Source organism: Lissotriton vulgaris, chromosome 5, assembly GCF_964263255.1.
Source record: "Lissotriton vulgaris chromosome 5, aLisVul1.2, whole genome shotgun sequence".
NCBI classification, from domain to species: Eukaryota; Metazoa; Chordata; class Amphibia; order Caudata; family Salamandridae; genus Lissotriton; species Lissotriton vulgaris.
Window position 1 is genome coordinate 1925229531 of NC_141693.1, and position 20463 is coordinate 1925249993.

General features: G+C 43.6%; 1 protein-coding gene across 2 annotated transcripts in view; it reads left to right on the top strand.

Moving 5' to 3' along the window:
- The window catches only part of GPSM3 (G protein signaling modulator 3), a 165647-nt gene that overhangs the window by 106840 nt on the left and 38344 nt on the right, over nucleotides 1-20463 (top strand). For both annotated transcript variants that reach the window (XM_086924522.1, XM_086924523.1), the window contains exon 2: nucleotides 17474-17638. In XM_086924522.1, the coding sequence (XP_086780648.1) occupies nucleotides 17504-17638 (135 nt within the window). In that variant the 5' untranslated portion in view covers nucleotides 17474-17503. The remainder of the gene's footprint in view (nucleotides 1-17473; nucleotides 17639-20463) is intronic.

Consider the following 20463-nt stretch of genomic DNA (forward strand, 5'->3'; position numbering starts at 1 on the left):
TCTGATTTTACTACATTTCGCCAGCTGTGTAGCTTATTCCCGCTCTGCTTCGCTAGCGCTTGATTGAATAATCTCCCTCTGCTGTTCTAGCCCTGTTAGCGCGTTTGACTCCAGCGCTCCGCTCTGCTCCCCCCTCCGCCTCCATTTTGTTTGTTGTTGTCCTCGTGTGCCCGCCCCGCCTCCCAGCTGAGACGCCCTCGCCCCTCCCCCTCCACTCTCCATATATGACAGGAGTTCCCGCGCGCAGCGTTTACGCGCAGCGTTCGCGCCCAACCCGCGCCGAAGGTGCGCCAAAGGTAAGCCCGTCTACGCCCGTCCGCGCCTGGACCGCGCCCAGCGCCAGACCCCCTGCCCCTCGCGCTGCCCAGCCCTCCCGCATTACCTACGATGCCGCTTCCCTCCTAGCCCTTAACCCCGGTCGCGCCCCCAACTGCGTCCAAGCTGCTCCTGGACACACCCATGGACCTTTCTCCTGCTACTCCTGCAAATTCATCGGCACCGTCAACATCTCCGCTACGACCACTCCACAGATTCCCGACCCCAATCACCTACAATGCATCCTTCTCAACACCCGCTCAGTCCACAGGCACGCCATTGACCTATGGAATCTACTAGACACCATTTCCCCTGACATCGCCTTCCTTACGGAAACATGGATGAATGCTTCCTCCGCACCAGACATCACCATTGCCATCCCTGAAGACTACAAGATCACTCGCAAAGACCGTACCGGCCACACAGGAGGAGGAATCGCTATCGTCCATAAGAAATCAATCCGCATCTCAACCAGCTCTGACGCCAACCTCGCCAACTCCGAACACCTTCACTTCCAGATCCACATCGACCCCAAAACCACACTCAGAGGCACCCTCCTCTACAGACCACCAGGACCCCGCGCAAAATTCAGTGAAGACATCACGGACTTCATCACTCCACACGCGCTCCCCTCCAAAGACTACATCCTTCTGGGAGACCTCAACTTTCACCTTGAAAAGATCAACGACCGCAACACCGCCACCCTCGTGGACAACCTCGCCAACCTCGGACTTAAACAACTGGTCACTTCCCCCACCCACATCGCAGGTCACACACTCGACCCCATCTTCACCTCCAGCAATCATGTCTCCTTCAGCCACACCACGGACCTCCTCTGGACTGACCACAGCTGCGTCCACTTCACCTACAACAAGCCAAAACCCACCATCCACCTCCAACCAACTCTGCAAAGAAACTGGAACAAAATCACCGCGGACCAAATCTCCGCATCACTCCTTCGAAACTCCCCAGCCCTCTCTTCTAACGCCAACGAAGCCGCCGCCAACCTCACCCTATGGTTATCCAACACCGCCGACACCTTAGCACCTCTGAAAAAACGTCAAAGCAAACCTGGCAGCAAGAAGACCTCATGGTTCAACGATGATCTCAAGAAGTCCAAGAAACTCTGCCGCTCCCTTGAAAAGGCCTGGAAAAAAGACCCAACCACTAGCAACAAGGACACCTTCAAAAGCGCCACCCGCACTCACCACCAACTGATCCGAAAAGCCAAGAAAACAGCATTCAAGGATCGACTTGACAACAACACACACAACAGCAAGGAACTTTTCAACATCGTCAAGGAATTTTCCAATCCCTCGACCAACTCCAACGACATCACCCCCTCTCAAACCCTCTGCGACTCCCTAGCCTCATTTTTCCACAACAAGATTGCAGACATCCACAACAGCTTCGACAACCAACCCGGAAACCAACCCACCCTACCATCTGCTGATCATCTTCCCCCCGTGAACACCCTTAACGACTGGAACCCAATCTCCACTGAGGACACCATCCGCCTGATGAATTCCATCCACTCAGGATCCCCCACAGACCCATGCCCTCACCACATCTTCAACAAAGCAGACTCCGTCATAGCACCGCACCTCCGAGACGTCATCAACTGCTCCTTCAACTCCGCCACCTTCCCGGAAAGATGGAAACACGCTGAACTCACCGCCCTTCTGAAAAAACCAACAGCAGACCCCACCGAACTCAAAAATTACCGCCCCATCTCGCTTCTTCCATTCCCGGCCAAAGTCATCGAGCAAGCTGTCAACAACCAGCTCGCCGCCTTCCTTGAAGCCAACAAATCCCTCGACCCCTCACAATCTGGCTTCCGAGCAAAACACAGCACTGAGACCGCCCTCATCGCAGCAACAGACGACATTCGAACTCTACTGGACAATGGAGACACAGTCGCCCTTATCCCCCTCGACCTCTCTGCAGCTTTCGACACAGTCTGCCACAGCACCCTTTTACAACGCCTCAATAACATCGGAATCCAAGGAAAAGCTCTTGAATGGATCACCTCGTTCCTCACCGGAAGAACCCAAAGAGTCCGCCTACCACCATTCAAGTCCGAGGCCTCTGAAGTCATCTGCGGCGTTCCACAAGGATCCTCACTCAGTCCCACCCTCTTCAACGTATACATGAGCCCCCTCGCGGCCATCGCACGCCAACACAACCTCAACATCATCTCTTACGCGGACGACACTCAACTGATCCTTTCTCTCACCAACGACCCCAGCACCGCCAAAACTAACCTACACGAAGGAATGAAAGAAGTTGCCGAATGGATGAAACAAAGCCGTCTGAAACTGAACTCAGACAAAACTGAAGTCCTCATCTTAGGTACATCCCCCTCTGCATGGGACGACTCCTGGTGGCCGGAAGCCCTCGGAAAAGCACCCATCCCGACAGACCACGCACGGAACCTAGGCGTCATCCTGGATTCTTCACTCTCAATGAACAGACAAGTCAGCGCCGTATCCTCTTCATGCTTCAACATTCTTCGCATGCTCAGAAAAACATTTCGCTGGATCCCCTCCGAAACAAGGAAAACAGTCACCCACGCTCTGGTCACGAGCCGACTGGACTACGGAAACACCCTCTACGCAGGTACTACCGCAAAACTCCAGAAGAAACTCCAACGAATCCAAAACGCCTCAGCCAGGCTCATATTAGACATCCCACGCAACGAACACATCTCTGGGCACCTCAAAGACCTCCACTGGCTACCCGTCAATAAGAGGATCACTTTCCGACTGCTTACCCACGCACACAAATCACTCTACGACATCGGACCAGATTGCCTCAACTCACGACTGTCCTTCTACACCCCCTCCCGCCAACTACGTTCTTCCAGCCAAGCGCTCGCCACTGTACCTCGCATCAACAAGACCACCATGGGAGGCAGATCCTTTTCGTACCTGGCTGCCAAAACATGGAACTCACTCCCCGCTTACCTTCGCCTCACCCAGAACCACCTAGCATTCAGGAAGCAACTTAAAACGTGGATATTTGACAAGTAATCCTCCTCCCCTCCTAAGCGCCTTGAAACCCTCTGGGTATGTAGTGCGCTATACAAATTTCTTGACTTGACTTGACTTGACTTATTCAATTTGTAAATCTCTCCTGTGGCATGCTTGCTAGACTTCTTTGGACTAACTTTTTTGACTTACGCTAACGATTCGCAAATCATCCTCAGGTTAGATGGACATATATGTTCATCTCCTGAACAATTTAGGGAACATTGGGAAGTTCCCTAATGGATGAGAGTCAACTCTTCACTTTTGAATTCTGGATAGACAGAGGTCCTCTCTTTTGGCAACCGCACATTGTGAACTCCTGATGGTGGCCTGATATTTTAAACCCTCTTCCCACAATAGCTCTGTGCACACAGAATCTGGGGGTCATTTTTGACACATTCTCTCTTTGGAGATTCACATATACACCTTGACATCAGCTTGTTTCTGCTTATTAATCATCATTAGATAAGTACTCCTATATCTGCCCTCTTCCTCCAGGAAATCTTTGGTGCAGGCTGTCATAATCTCTATATTAGATTCATGCAACTCTCTGCTCACAGACCTTCCGCGCTATCTGACCCAAAAACCGGTTTTTATTTCAAATAATTTTTATTGAATTTTCAAGAAAAGCTCAAATAAATAAACACAATGGTAAAATGATAAACACAATTGTAATATCACAGTGAACACAAGAATACTGACAAATAAAAAATAAAAAGTAGAAAACTGCAAGTTACTCAAGTGCATTATCGTGGAAGTCGCAGTGAAGCTATAAAAAGAAATACAGGTGGTCTTTCAAACACAATTTTCACAAGTGTCATGAAAAAAAATACAATACAATACAGTATAGGTGTACCACAGAGGACATGGTGGTGTACCACAGTGGCTTGTAAACTTGTACTCAAAAAGTGGAAACATTCCAAAGAAGTCTCCTTTAGGATGTGGCAAGAGTGGTTGTCCTTCCTTAGAGGGGCTGACAACATCTCACTTCACGCCTCTCCCTGGGGTATATCGCATAGGATTTTATGGAGGTCCCTTGATGCCTTTGCCTTCACATACGACCCACCATGAAAATGATCTCAATCCCCTTTAATGCAGTGCTGACACAAAACCTTTAGTTGCAGTTGCTTCGAAATGCTGCTTTGTGTTTGGTTTTGGACCAGTTTTCCATCTCTCCCCATTTGACACAACTTCACCCGCTAAAGCACTCTAAATGCGGACTATTTAAGGCTCTGTGTTTTTTCACAAAGCTGTTTTTTGTCCACACTTCTAGCATTACATGTCTGTATTTTTCTGTCTCTACAATCTACTATGTGCTATTTGTTTCACCTCTCTTTATTTTGTGTCTGTACCTAAATACAGAAAGGTCAGATTGGACACCCATTCTTTTCCTTTGGTGACAGCTTAAGCTTGGAGTTTTCTGCCATCTGAGCTTCATGCGGAAAATAAATACCTCAGCAGTTGAACACACACCTTTTTCCAAAGTCTGTGTAGCACCATCTTCCCACTGCCTGTTTCAGTCAGGGCAAGGATATCCCTTTTTGGAGTACCTGTGCGCTTTACAAATTTCAAATCAATCAATGCGAGCCCTCGCCTAGCAGTACAGTTTGTGGGTATTCTTGACTTGATTTGTTTTATCTCTAGCATAATGTTGGAAATCCCCGTCACCTGGTTGGGATAGGGATATGTAGGTAAGTAAATCAGAATAATGTTGTTTAGTCCCAAATGAAAAGCTTATACTTTACCAAAGAACATGTGTTTTGAGAGTCTAGAGTTTTTAGAACGATTGCATTTCAACATATATTCAAATATTACATTTGAGTGATAAATAATTCCGAGGTCAATAGACATAATTCTAAAGTTATTTTCTTGGTAAGAGAAGGCAATTGTTGCTATTCCTGTTATACCATGTCTTGTGGGGAGGCATTTCATCATCAACAATCCTAAAGCTTATCAAACAATGATCACGACTGCCGCTTGAGGCCTACACTTTTAAGATTGATGAAACCTGGCTGAACCTGTAAGTTTCTCGTGACCCGAATGGCAGCATTGCTGTATGAGCCTTTAGGAACTGTCTGGCTCTGTTGTCGTTTCTGTTTATATTGGGAAACCTGTGTAGAGAATCCAATGACTGAGCATCTAATTGGAAGTATGCATAATGGAAACATGAAAATAAAGCAAAATGTAAAAGGGAAGAACAATGCTATAAACATTTTGAAAACCACATTCTCTATGTGAGATTACCTATCTAGTTGCCTGAAATATTTGTGGCTTTTTAGCCACTTTTTTGTTAGAGAAAACATGCCCAAAAATGTTGTGTTGGGATGGGTGATCCTACAACACTTCCACAAGGGAGTGGGAGTGGCTCATCATTAAAACCTCTAAAGCAATTGCTAACATATTTGCTGACAAGAATGCCAAAATTCACTATGAAGTCAAAAATACCTCCAGGGAACCAGACTGGCTCTACATGCCAGAAAAAGCAACTCCCAAAATGGTCAACCTTTAAAGAAATAATCTTGCATTCTACACTACACATCAAAAAATCAATGAAACCCTCCTCTTACACAGATAGTCCCATACCAGGTAAACTGGCAAAAACGTCAGCAAAGTAGGCCCCTTTATTTGAATATCATTAACTCCTCTCACCATGAAAGCTTATTTAATTCTTCCCTCAACGCTGGACAGATCACAACTCTGAAGAAATGTATCCTTGACCCCACTGACTTCCAAGCCTGACTCCAGTTTCCAAATTACTGGTCTTTGGAAAATTCCTATTCATTTAACTCCTCGTCCACAGATTAAATAACATCCTCGTAAAATGTGTTTCCACCCCAAATGTAGCATGGAAACCAAATCCATTCAAATAATAGATGATACTCTACGGGTGATAGATGGAGGAAATGTCTACCAGACTGTCAGCAGTATTTAACACCATAGACCATGGAAACTCTTCTGAAAAAAATATCTTCAAGTATGAGAATGGACAACATAGTTCTAAAATAGTTCTAGTCTTTCATCACTTCAGTATGGATGCTGAATATTGACCCCAAAATATTGCTTGACCTTAATATTGTTGTTGAAATAATGTGACTATAAAATATTGACGAAGTGAATATTGTAGGTAAGTATATGTCTCTATTAACATTAGTATTGTTGTTTAAAATATTGATCATTTAAACATTGCTGTACTTAATATTGTTATTTGTATGGTACTTCATTAGATGTTTGTCACATTTATGTTGTAAATATTATATTTTGAAAATATATATTAGTTTATGTATTTATTATTTTAGGTTCTGGGTTAAATTGGGGTATTGAGTGGGTAATGTTTCATCATAAATATGTATTTTTATGTTCATATGATATTGATGTTTAAACGAATTTGATTAATTATTTATTGATTGGTTTAGTTATTGTATTAATTTGAATTCATTTACAATATTTGTTGGTTTTTATTAGGGGAATAGAGTGGGTAGTATTTTAAAATATTTATATAATAGTATATTTCTGATTAATTATTTACTCATTCATTTAACTGTTGAATTCATTGTTAAGTAACTTTAAATATATTTTAGGCAGTGTACGGGGCCTTACTGATGATCGTGGGTGGATAGAATACATTTTTTAAAAAAATATTATTAATCTGTTACAAATTATAAATCAAAATAAAATAAAAAGTTCTAATAATTACCGTTTTAAATACATTTCAAATAAAATAGAAATATTTCATTAATTTTAATAGGGTTGTAATTTACAATTAAGTGATATATTAAGGAAATAACTATATTTGAAGAAATGCGTTTATAATTTTTATTTCCAGTACTAACAATTTTTAATTTTGTTTTACAGTAAGATAATTAAATACAAAATAGAAAAAATGAAAGCCAATTAAATGAAATATATGTTTAATGTATTTAAAATGTAATTTTACTATATTTTGATTATTTAAAATTATTGTGAAACAATTCAGAATGTAATATTTATTTACCTATGTACTTTTATATTTAGAATATTTAAAAACATTTTTCAAAAACAAAATTTTAAAATGTAACATTAGGGTGGTGTAACATTAGGGTGGATGTACTGCCAATTTCAAATGTGAAAAACGACGTTTTCTAAAAAGTTGTAGTACATTTAAAAATTGCAAAGCTATTGTTTGTATGACATGAATGCTAACTGAATGATATCACTCAAATATACATATTTTCACAAAGTTTGTAGGACTGAAGCTAAATTGGAACATATGAAATCTCATACTGTATTATATGTATTTGACAATGTTTTTAGGACTGATGTTACAATATTAGATATGTCCCCATCCCAATGATATGTTCTTTTCCCTGTGTAAGTGGGACTAGAGTTAGAATAGTAAATATGCCACCACCAAATATATGCACTTTCCCAAACGGTTGATGGGCTGAAGTTAAATTACTAAATTCAACTCACCCAAATATATGTTCTTACCCCAAAATGTGTAGTATTGGAGGTAGAATAGTAAATAGCCCCACAATAATATATGATTGCCAATGTTTGTAGTATTAGAATTAGAATGATTAATGTACGCATCCTCACCTCAAAATGTGTATGCAGGTTGCCCAGTGTTAGCGCCACTGACTGTAAGATTGCATGTACAAGATATCTGTGTAGTGAAACCTAGCCAAAGGCAGCATAGCTTAGTACAGGATGAAAGGCAAGCACCAAGGCAACATGTGATATTTTGCAGAGTTAGCTGGGTTCAGAGCTTTGTACAGGCAGAAAGGCAAGCACCAAGACAACATGTGATAGGTAGGAGAGTTAGCTGGGTTCAGAGCTTTTTACAGGCAGAAAGGCAAGCACCAAGACAATTGTGATAGGTAAGAGAGTTGGTATTCTACTGTTACTAATCGGTCATTACTTCATCTTACCATTACTACGCATATTTTAGTTCGCAGATGTCATTACTTAGCATGCATTTACTATGCATGTTTCATTACTTAGTATGCACTTACTACGCATAATGGAGTTACTGTCTACAGGGGTATTTTTAGGGGTCAGGGTGGGTTAGGGTTTTCGGGTGTAGGGTGTATTTTTAGTGTTCAGGGTTCATTTAAGGTTTTGGGTTGCTGGGGTATTTTTGGGGTTTAGGGTGCATTTAGGTTTTGGGGTACTGGGGTATTTTGAAGGTTCAGGGTGCATTAAGGTTTTGGGGTGCTGGGGAATTTTTGGGGTTGAGGGTGGGTTATGGTTTTGGGGTACATGGGGTAATTTTAGGGTTTAGGGTGCATTTAAGGTTTTGGGGTGCTGGAGTATTTTAGGGGTTCAGGGTGTGTGTCGGTTTTGGGGGGCTGGGATATTTTTAGGGGTAAGGGTGAGATAGGGTTTTGGGGTCTCGGGGGTATTTTTAGGGTTCAGAGTGCGTGCCAGGGGATAGGTTACGATTATTTTTTTGTTTTAAAGTACCAATAACGCATTGTAATGGTATGCGTAGTAATTAACTGCATAGTAAAAGCATAATGTATTTGTATATATTTGCGAAGTAAAACCATACACACTAAAATCCTGTAGTAATGGTATTTGTGAAGTAAAAACTTTGAAGTAAATACCTGCTGAGTAACTATATGCGAAGTAACATCATATATTTAGGAGAGTTAGCTGGGTTCTGAGCGCAGGTGTAGATCCATTACTGCATTGGAATGTATTGTTCTTAAAAGAGGGGCAATTTCAACTCTTTCCTAAATTAGAGCAGTAATGGGGCACTCTTGGTGTTGGTCCCGATCTTGGGAGCGCACATGGAAAATGTGTACTGCCTTGTTTTTGTTTGTTTTGACACTGTTTAATTTCCAATCTGATGGTGTCCCTGCTGCGTGTATGTGGAGAAGGGAAAGAACCTTTACAACGCACTACCATTACATCGAAACGTTTACAACGCAACATCCATTACAACGCAACTATTACAACGCATGACACTACAACGCATAACACTACAATGCATGTCATTACAACACAGTCATTAAAACGCATACCATTACAACGCATACCATCAAACCGCATACTACCCTTACACTATCCAACAATTACCCTACTGTTGTCCCCCCCTAGAGTTAGAACAGTAATTTTTACCCCTACATTATCCAACACTTACCCTACTGTTGCACCCCCTGGAGTTAAAATAGTAATTTTTACCCCTACACTATCCAACACTTACCCTACTGTTGCACCCCCCTGGAGTTAGAATAGTAATTTTTACCCCTACACTATCCAATACTTACCATACATGCAATGTAATGGTATGCGTTGTAAGGGTAGTATGCGTTGTAATGGAATGCGTTGTAAAGGTAGTTTTTAAAAATTTGTTGTAATGGCATGCATTGTAATTGAATGCGTTGTAATGGATGTTGCGTTGTAACAAATGCGTTGTAAAGGTATGCGTTGTAAAAGTATGTGTTGTAAAATCATACATTCGCTGAGAACCACCAGAGATTGTGAGCTTCTCTGTAACAAAATCAGAGGTCCTGTTCCCGATGGCTTTGAAAAGGACACAGCTGCTACGGTCAGGCTTGATTGTGCAGCTGTAGCCAGACAGGTAAGTAACCTAAAATGGAACTTTAAGTAGCATGACTAGGGGATCGACTTTGTCTCCGCCCACATGCTGGTAGCCAGGAGGGCATGTTACGATTGGGTAGAAGTTGTGTGCTTTCACAAAAAATTGCTTGTTCTCCTTGCAGCTGTGATCATTTTATTTGAAATCCAGCTGCCTGAGCCAGCAGTAGTATGTCAGAGATTGAATTTTCAGGTGCACACATGATAATGCAATGATATTAATGTGTCTTTGATAGGTAGATAATTTACAGTGTTTGTTTTTCGCAGGCAGCAGCACAGATGGGAGGAGGGTGTTCATTATCTTTTGGATTCAAAGTACAGTTTTGTGGTTTAGAGCCCAGGGCTACACTATTCAAAATGGAGTTTTAGGTCTGGCTTGGCAGTGCTACTGTTCCCTAACCTAATGTGATCAACAAAAAGAGCTTTCACAGTCCTACTGAGAGAGGGGCGTATGCTCCACCCACATGTTGGTTCCCATGAGTACAGGATTTGAATGGGCGGAATTTGTGTGCTTCCGCTAAAACGATTGGTTGTATTGCACTTTTTTGGCTGTGACGTAGTTTACACTGAGCACTCTGTACTGCAGGACTGATTTTGTTATGGTGGTAAGTCCGTGATCAAGGTCATAGTTTATATCTCTGCAGAAAAGTAATGTCGATGAATAAAGATTTTTATGATTAATCCGATATACCAATGCTGAACTACTATGATTGCAGTTGAAAACAATCTAACACAACGTATAGAAGTGTGTTTATTAGTGTGATATATGGATGCCAAATTTTACATGAACCCCCATATTGGATTAAATGGATGTTGCTCTTTCAATCAGCTCCTGCCTTAACCCCTCCCATCTGGTCCCCTCTGTGCATCCTTTCTCTTCCCAGCTCTGCAGAAATGAAGATACTGATATAATGGAAGTTTTACAAATGTGCTCTGAATGAATTTTTTAACTGTGACATTTTCCCAAGGCCCTTCCACTGTAGTTCTGTTGATGAGCCTAGTCTTATTCATTGGTGTAGAGGTTCATTGTTCAAATGTCACATATTAGTTTTAACATCGCCAGGTGGAGGTGACATGTAGATATTAGATGCTTACGGATGTTAGATGCTTACGTAAAAGTGGGTTAGTGCTTATAAATTTACGTAGTGATGTAGATTATTCTGAATCGACAAGAGAGTTGTCTTATTCCTTTGTTATGCAAGAATTTTGTATAAGATCCGCCGGTTTTTGTGGGTGAGCCAGAGAGTTTTGAGCTTTCCTTGATACTGATAGAGATGCCTCCCATTTCTGATTTTGATCCATATTTAGGACTATTATACATAAGTCTGCATTTGGGCCTTTTTGGCATGTATTCTGTTATGCTTGATTTTGACATGTTTGTAATCCACCTCTTTAAGTTTTGCATGATCTAGAATTCGGTAATTGAGTGTTATCAATTACTTATTTATGCCACTCTGCCGAATTGATGTCGAGAAGGGTGCTTTTTTACGCAAGATCAATCTGGAGCAGAACCGCTTGAGGTAAATTTTGGGGTGCTCTGAAATTTTGGGGTGTCTTCATTATTGGGGTTTGGTTCAGAATATCGGGGTATGGTTCTGCTTCCATGTGGGAATAGGCCTGATCTGTCTATAAGGAAAAGTTATGATAAAGGTGGTAGGCCTGGTGTATTTATTGTGAAAAGCACATGTTAAAGTCGAAAAGCATTTAAGTGTGGATTATTAATTCCGTTTATTAAAGCCTACGGCTAGATATTCTGTTACATTGAATCTCACAAGTAGTGTGGCTCACTGGTTAGAGGCGGCAGACCCGAGAGCAGAGGACGGCCTGGGACCAGGGTTCGATTCCCGGCGCGGCAGGTTTCTGGACCAGGGTCAGCGGACTCGATAATTCTCTCGCCTCGGTGCCCACTCTGATCAGCGATCACACTCGGCAACTCTGGGCATTAGCTTGCCTCATCTTCACTAACGGCCCCACCAGACCGCCGGGGATGCCTGGTCTCACCCTGGAGATACCCATTAAGGGACCATCTCTCAGGGAAGCCAGGAAGGGTTTCGCAGCGGTCAAAGCGCCTTGGGACCCTACGGGTAAGTAGTGCGCTATATAAATGCCAATACAATACAATACAGGTTACCATAGTAGGCTGTGGTTGGTTTTGATGTTGGTCACCCATTGTGACAACCAATGAAAACAGAAGTATTGCTCTTTCAGAATCCTTGTCAGATCTGTTTTAGAGGAGATTGTATTTTGTTTAGCCAACTGTAATTTTGTATACCTTTCTAGTTTTATCAAGGTGTGCATGATGGCGGTTTTGTGGAAAAGCTTACACTCCAACCGGAGGTCAGAGTTGTTCATAGTGAGAAGCTTTAGGCCCAATTGGAGCACAGAAAATGTTATGTATGACGCCATAGGCCCAGGCTATTTATTATGATATTTTATGACAAAGGCAGTTGGTCTAGCTCATTAATTGTGAAAAGTATATGTTAAAGCGAGTACTCTTTTTAACAGTTAGTCTTTATCACATTGTATTAAAGGCTACAGACAGGTATTTTGTTACCTTAGCAGGCAAGAGTGTTGGACACCCTTTCTAACAAACCCTGGGGGTTGTCACGTTTATGATCCTTGTTAGGCCCTGTTGAGAGGAGTTGTATATTGTTTTGAAAGCTGTATTTTTCTACATATTTGGAATTTTGTAACTGTTCGCATGACTTTTGCCAGTTTATGTGCACTTGAATAGGCGGGCGTGGGTTGAAGTGTAAAGCCAGTGTTAAAGGGTACAATTTCTTTAATTCATTGGGGAAAGATGTGCCGAATTTCATAGGTTTGATCTCTTTATAATGGAACATTATGGTAAAGCCAGTCTGCCCAACCTACTTGTTGTGAAAAGCATGTGTTACCGACAATAGTCTATTCAGGATAGATTGTAATTTCACTCTCCTAAAGCCTGTAGGCAGGTACTTAGGTACATGGAATTTCAGATTACCTTTGGTTTTGGTGGTCCGCCTAAACTAACTTTGGGGATAGAAGATATGAACCACGGTGGTCCTCGTAAGGCTCTTTTAGGAGAGATAGTATTTTTCTTTGCCAAATGTAATTTTGTATCCATTTGTGCTGTTATGACTGTATGCTGGATGGGTGCCTCGTGGAACGCTTCCGCTCAGTATAATGGGGTTGTGTTTGTTATATCAAAAAACCAATCATAAAGGATAGAGGTCTTATACGTTCACTGAGAAAAGTTGTCAGAGTCTTTACATGCACTCTGTTTTTATACAAAGTATGCCTTACTTATTGCAAAATACATGTGTTAAAGGCAAAAGGTTTTTAAGTGTGGATTGTTATTACACTGTGCTATAGCCTGTAGGTAGGTATTTTGTTAGGTATTTTGTTATTTGGAATCTCGCAGATCACTGTAGCAGGCAAGAGCTTTGGTGTTGGAACAAACTATGGGGACAGACAATTTGCACTACGGTAATACCTAGTAGGCTCTATTAGTTGGGATTTTGTAGTGTTTTGTAGTGTTTTGACAAGTGTGCATTGTATATATTTGTAGTTTGATTATGGTATACCTGATGGTTGCCATGTGGGGAGGCTAACAAACCAACGCAGTAGGTCATGGTGGCAAGCCAACGATAAAGTTATAGGCGTGATTGTTTATAATGAAATGTTACAATTAAGGCTGGGTGGAATGGAATGGAATAAGACTTATATTGCGCAAACTTAGCCCGGAGGGGCATCAAGGCGCATAGCTACACAGAGATAAGGGCAAGAAAGCAGATAAAACAAGTAGTAGGTTAGTAAGCCTGAGAAAAGAGCCAAGTCTTCAGGAGTTTCCGAAAAATCGACAGGGAGGGTTGGCTAGACATTCCATAGTTTCGGGGCAATGGTAGAGAAGGCTCGGCCACCCCATCTAGACTTTTTAAATCTGGGGACAGCAAGAAGATTCTTCGAGGAGGACCGAAGTGTTCCATTAGGTATGTAGGGGCTGATGAGGGTTTTTATGCCTTCCGAACCAGCACCAAACAAAGCTTTGTGTGTAAGACAAATGATCTTAAAGGAGATCCTGGCTTGTATAGGAAGCCAGTGGAGATCCTTCCCGGCCTGGGTTACCGATGAAAGCCTAGGTAAGTTTAGGACCATCCTAGCTGCAGCATTTTGAACAGTTTGAAGGCGATGGAGGGATTTCTTATTGATGCCTCCATACAGCACATTGCAGTAATCTAACCTGGATGACACCAGGGCCACAGTTGACTGCTTGCGTGCCTCAGGTAACAGGTATGGTGGCCACCAGTCTCCTGACCAGATGTAGTGGCTTCCCCCAAAGATGAGAACCTCCGTCTTCTCCCCATTCAGTTTTAGGTAGTTTCGCACCATTCAATTTGATACTGCCTCCATAGAGGTTCTAAATTTAGAGGCAGCTTCTGTGATGGGTAGGGTGGTGGATACGAGTCAAAGGGGGAATGCAAGAATGAGTTAGTGGATGGATGAATGGATGCATGGGTGCAAAGATGAGTGACAGAGTGCAAGTATGATGACTTTTTAAGTGCCAAATTCCATCATGACACCAAAGGCACTTACATTCATTAGAAAGACCAAGTGGCATAGCCAGGGATTGTTTTAAAGATGGTGCGGGTCTGCAGCAGGAGCCAATGGAGTTCCATCAGGATGGGGGTGATGTGATCATATTTCTTCTGTGTGGGTTACCCCCAAGGGATGTCACTTTGAAGCCTGGGATGCAATGGAGCAGGGAGCTACCACCTTCCAGATGCGAGAGGCCGAGGGTTTGAAAAGTAGTTCTGACGTTGCTTCTGATGTTGCTTTCTAGGAAAAATGGCTTTACTTTATTTAGAAGTGAGAGCTGGCGCCAGGCTGTCTTTGTTATTTGGCACTTTGTTCCTTCAGGCGGAGACGGGTGTCCAGAGTGAATCCAAGTGAATTGGCATTTGGTGAAAGTTTCATGTCCTGGGCTTTGCACACAGCTCTGCCAGTGTACCTCAATTCTAACCTGCAGCATCCCATACTATTTCAGTCCTGCGACATTCACTCATTCTGTTACTGCACCACACAGTGGATATTGTGGGTCTATCATACAGCTCTGCCGATAATAATAATAATAATAATAATACCAGCCGTTGTACAGCAAAGGGTCCCAGCGCTGGGGGCTGTCGGGAAGATTAAGCGAGCTATTGCGCAGAGTCACATGGTGCTGGGCTAACCTGCCGCCAGCGATCGAACTGCGAACCCCGTGTTCCGGAGTCAGCCACCCTGGCTATTGCACCACTCCTCTTCCCGATACACCTCAATGTGCCAGCAGCACCACCCGTTGCATCTGTTTAAGTTCACCTGATGTGGCTCCACCTGTGCACCTCAATCCTCATATATAGCGCCTTGGTTCCGACCTGCACAGAGGAGGCGCTCACCTGTCTCCTTCACACCTCGTCTCTATATGCCCCTCACAGCTCCACCAATACCACTCAGTCCTGCCACATATCTGTTAATGGAAGAAACTCCACGAAGTCATAGGTAGAATTAAGAGTGATTTCTTCTTTATTCAGTAAACGGGTTTCTTAAGCCACGGTGCGGAGCAGTGTGTTCTCTCGGATCACGATCACCAACAGCTGATCAAATCCACGGGAACACACACTCCAAGAACATCATTACATTCCAACCAAGTACATTCCAAATAAGATGACATGTACAACATCCCCTTAAGCCCCATAAAACACCAGTCCACTACAACACCTCCCCCTTTATATAAAAAAACCCAATACATAAGCTAAAAGCAACAAATAAAGTTCAATAAGTAACAAAATCCCAAAACCTAGCAGGTAATCTAATGGTGCGCCCGCTTCTAACAGACCTGGCCCCCACAACATTCCTTTCCACCGGGACAGCGACATTGGAAGGTGATACAACAAATGCACTGCCATTAACACTGGAAGCAGGAGCTACGACTACATTACCTCCACTCTGATCCTGCAACCAAAAAGTCCATTCCAAATCTCTTATTCCACCAACCTCTACCGTTGAGGAAAACAGCCCCTTTACTAACCTTACAAACCTGAATTGGATCATAAAAATGAGACTCACCTTTCTTAACGTTAAAGGGTTTTTTGCATAACACCCAATTACCAACAGAAATATCAACATCATCCACTGACCCTTTACCGTCAAAACGTTTTTTCATCAGAGCCTGACTACGCTCCACCTTCTCCAACACACAAGAAGCCTGCACTTTCACATCATTCTTACCAACCAACCAAGAAGGAAGAAGTAAGGAATTAACTTTTCTTCCCCTAAGTAACTCAAAGGGAGTTACCCCAGTGGTGCAAAACGGAGACACATTGTAACTCCAAACTTTCTCTTCCAAAAACGAACTGACATCCAAACCAGAAGCCACAACCGTCTGAATCCCTTCTTTAAGAATCTTATTACCACGTTCCACCAAACCATTAGATGCGGGGGAGTACTTAGCAACTTTCAGATGTTTAATATCCAGTGACCCCAAAAATGAACACATCCGCTCCGACACAAAATGTGTCCTGTTATCAGTGACTAAACACCTAGGAGCCCCTTCAACCAAAAATAATTTCTTTAAAAACAAGATTGTATTCTCAGTATTCGGCACGTCAACAAACTTATAATACATCCATTTAGGATGATAGTCAACAGCCAGAATCAAATACCTACACACCTCAGGGAGAATTAAATATGGCCCGGAAAAATCCAGCCCCACCTTAACCCAAGCTTGCTCAGGAAATTCAGAGGGATGAAGTGACAACTTCGGAATCTTCCAGTGCTTATCAGAGAGCAAGCACTCTTCACAACCATCAATAAGACCTCTAACTTGAGCTTCCAACCCCGGCCACCAATAATGTCGTCTAATTTTCATACAAGTTTTGGTAACACCAAGGTGGCCTTCATGACCCATCTTAACAATTACTTTCCTCAATTTAGACGGGGGCACAAATCTATCCCCTCTAAGAACAACATCATCCTTTACAGAAAGCTCATCCGCAACCAAAGCAAAATTCTTTAAATCCCCAGAAAGATTTCTCACCTTTGGCCAACCATTTTTACAGCAGTTCAAAACTTTAGTTAGAACTAAATCTTCCAGAGAAGCTTTACTCCAGTCCTCTTCGGAAATAAGGGAACCACAACCTTCCACTGCGTCCAACATCGCCATACATTCAACATCATCCAGATGACATGTACAACATTCCCTTAAGCCCCACACCAGTCCACTACAACAACCTCTGTCATCCAGTACTGAAACACACACAGCTCTGCTGGTGCACCTCAGCCTGGACCTGTCTAGTGACATTCTATGTAGGCCAAGCTAGATCCATACTTTGAGGCATGTACTCTCCTCTGATGTACCTCAGCCCTGGTGTGAGTCCCCCCTGCTGTTCCAGCACTGGGCCGACGCACAGCCCATAGGTGGACCTCCCGTCATGCATTGCGCCTTGTTATATAGCACTGAACACACACTGCTCTGCCGATGCGCCTCACTCAGTATGTGCTTGACCTTTCACCTCTGTGTCCCCTGACAGGGCTGTGACGTTTACCGTGAGAGGAAGACCATGATGGAGGAGAACGCCGAAGACCGCTCCGAGGCTCCTGGAGGGCACCGCCAGGAGGAGTTTTCCTACTTCAGCATTTCCTCGAAGCCCGAGGCGGGGGTGGTCAGGGGCGCCCCGTCAGCCGCCGAGACGCAGGTGAGAGTTAGGGGTGGCACGCGCCCCACAGAGTGCTGCACATCCAGCCAACCTCAAATAGTAACAGTCCGCCACCTCTCTTTCCACCATCTCTTATGAAGAATACACGTAGGCATGAATTCAAAGTATGAGGTTTATTCTTCAAGTAGAAACAGCACACCGGGAGCGGCGGACAGCGTAGCAGAACACAGCGCGTCAACGCCTCAACGGCTCTTCCAAACTGACAGGCTGTCATCTGGCATTCTAGAATGCCAGCTGATACGTCATAACACAGGATGGTGCGCAAGGGGGTACAGGTGCCCGGAGGGAGGGGAGGGAACATTCTGGAATGGAAATACATTACTTCACATCTCCTTCTTGAGGGAGAGAAAGAGGGGAAAGGGGGAGGGTGAAAGAGGAAAGAGAGGGAAAAGGGGATGCCTGCAAAAAAAACCAGATGATTAGTGGTTATAACAGTATAACATTGCAAGGGGTGAATGCAAATGTGACCGTTGTACGCAGTAACACATTGCTAATAACATTCGAAATCCTTCAACAAGGTTTAGCTATTGCACGTCAGGAACCTAGTTGTGCTGATTTCACTATTGGTATGGTGTACCAAAGGCGTGTCACAGGTTGACTAGTGGTGGCTTGACTCCGAGCCTCCCTCAGATCGGTATCATTGTTCGCAGTACTCTCTTCTGGGATTTCTTCTTGCACCTCAGCAGGTGCAACATCAACAGCATGAGGTTGGTCATCCCCGTGTTTTCTATGTCAGAATCATAATCGAACACTCCTCCCATACTCATCTTTACATGTACGGTACACAATCGTCCATATGAAATGGCGGAGAGTCTACATTGTTTCGGTCAGACATTACACCTTTCTTTTTCTTACCCATAGAGAGTGCAGAAAAGTGCCTGACCTTACCGTCACTTAGCAATGCTGAATTGCAAAATATTTCCTTTACCTCTAGGGGTTGGGTGTAGCAACTCTGCCCTTTTTCTATGAACCCATTACGCTTGTCTCTAACCATATCGCCAACTTCAAGGGACACTGGTTTGCATTTGTGTTTTGAATCGTGATGTTCATTGCTAATTTCCTGTGAACGTAACAAGTTCTCTTTCACAGTCTCAGGGGACCATACAGCCCTTTTGGCTGTCTCCACCCATCCAACATTATCTTAACACATAGGCGTTCTTCCTCTCATTACAGGACTAGAGCCTGTGCATTCATTTGGGCTCACTCTGTAACCCCACACCATTTAAACAATTCATTTTTCCAGGCTAAACCATTATTGTTTGCCAACTGCACTATACCATTGATGACTCAGTTGAACCGTTCTACCGCACCGTTGCAGTCAGGGTGGTACACTGAGGTGGTTTTGTGAGTAATTCCATTGCTTACAATATACCTTTTGAAGTTTTCAGAAAAGAACTGAGGCCCATTGTCACTTAGGATGAACTTGGGTAAACCCTCCCTTGTAAAAATCTTGTCGAGGAATTTCATGATGCTGCCTGACAGTTTTGTCGAGTATACCTACTTCGGGCCACTTAGAGAAATTATCCACCACCACAATGTGCACCTGTTCATCATGTTCTCTTATGGGTACTACTATATCAATGCCTATTCTCTCCCAGGGCATATTCGGGCTGGAAAAGGGGTGTAACATGGGCCTGAAAGGCACCTGTAACTTGTCTGAGTTATTGCATACAATGCCTCACCTTCCTTTCAATGGCAATGTCACACCCAGGCCACCAATACCACAACTTGACCCTGCCTTTACTTTTGTTGATTCCCAAGTGCCCTTTGTGGCAAATCTGTAAGATTCTATTTCTTAAGGCTTCAGAGGGTACCACTTTGCCTTGTCTTAAAACTAGTCCACCTTCTAATGTCAGTTCATTTCTGAGTTCCCAATAGGTTCAGAGTTCCTTGCAGACCTTTTTTTGTCTGGCCACCCACCAAGTATCATTTTGCCTAACTCTTGCAACGAGTTGTCATCGTCTTGTGCTTACATTCATTCATTTTTAAAATGTATTTATTTGCAAAGTTTTATATAGCGCTGGCTAGACCCAGAGGTATCAGAGCGCTTTACATGAGGATCAGCTAGTTACAGGATACATAGTTACATCAGTTTGAATAAAAAAATCAGAGGGGGAGGGAAGGAGACACGAACGGGGAAACGAGGAAAACAATGTCAGATGACCCGCTGGGTAGGTGACGGCCAAGGGGGCCAGACTCCTCTATAGCTGTGTAGGACAGCTCCACTTGGCATCGGCCAAGGTTGCTTTGGCTCCGATGTAGATAAGAACAGCTTTGGTATCCGCCCACGGGGGCATCGTGATAGTTTCATTGAATGGGGAGGGAAAGAGACACAGACAGGGAGATGAGGAAAAAACAATGTCAGATGACGGGCTGGGTAGGTGATGGCCAAGGGGCCAGACTCCTCTATAGCTGCAATGGACAGCTCCACTGGACATCGGCCAAGGTTGCTCGGTCTCCGCGGTGGGTACAAACAGTTTTGGTATCTGCCCAGGGGGCGTCGTCATCGTTCAATCAAAGGGGGAGAGAAGGAGACACAAACGGGGAGACGAGGAAAAAAAATGTCAGATAACCTCTGGGTAGGTGACGACCAAGGGGCCAGACTCCTCTATAACTGTTTAGGACAGCTCCACCGGGCATTGGCAAAGGTTGCTGGGCTCCGCGGTAGGTAAAACAGTTTTGGGATCCACCCAGGGGGCGTAATCATAGTTCCATCAAAAGCATCCGTTGTTCCTGACTGCTGGGTTGTAGTGTGAGATGGGCAGTGGGAACTGAGATCGATCTACAAATCATTGAGCTCCAGC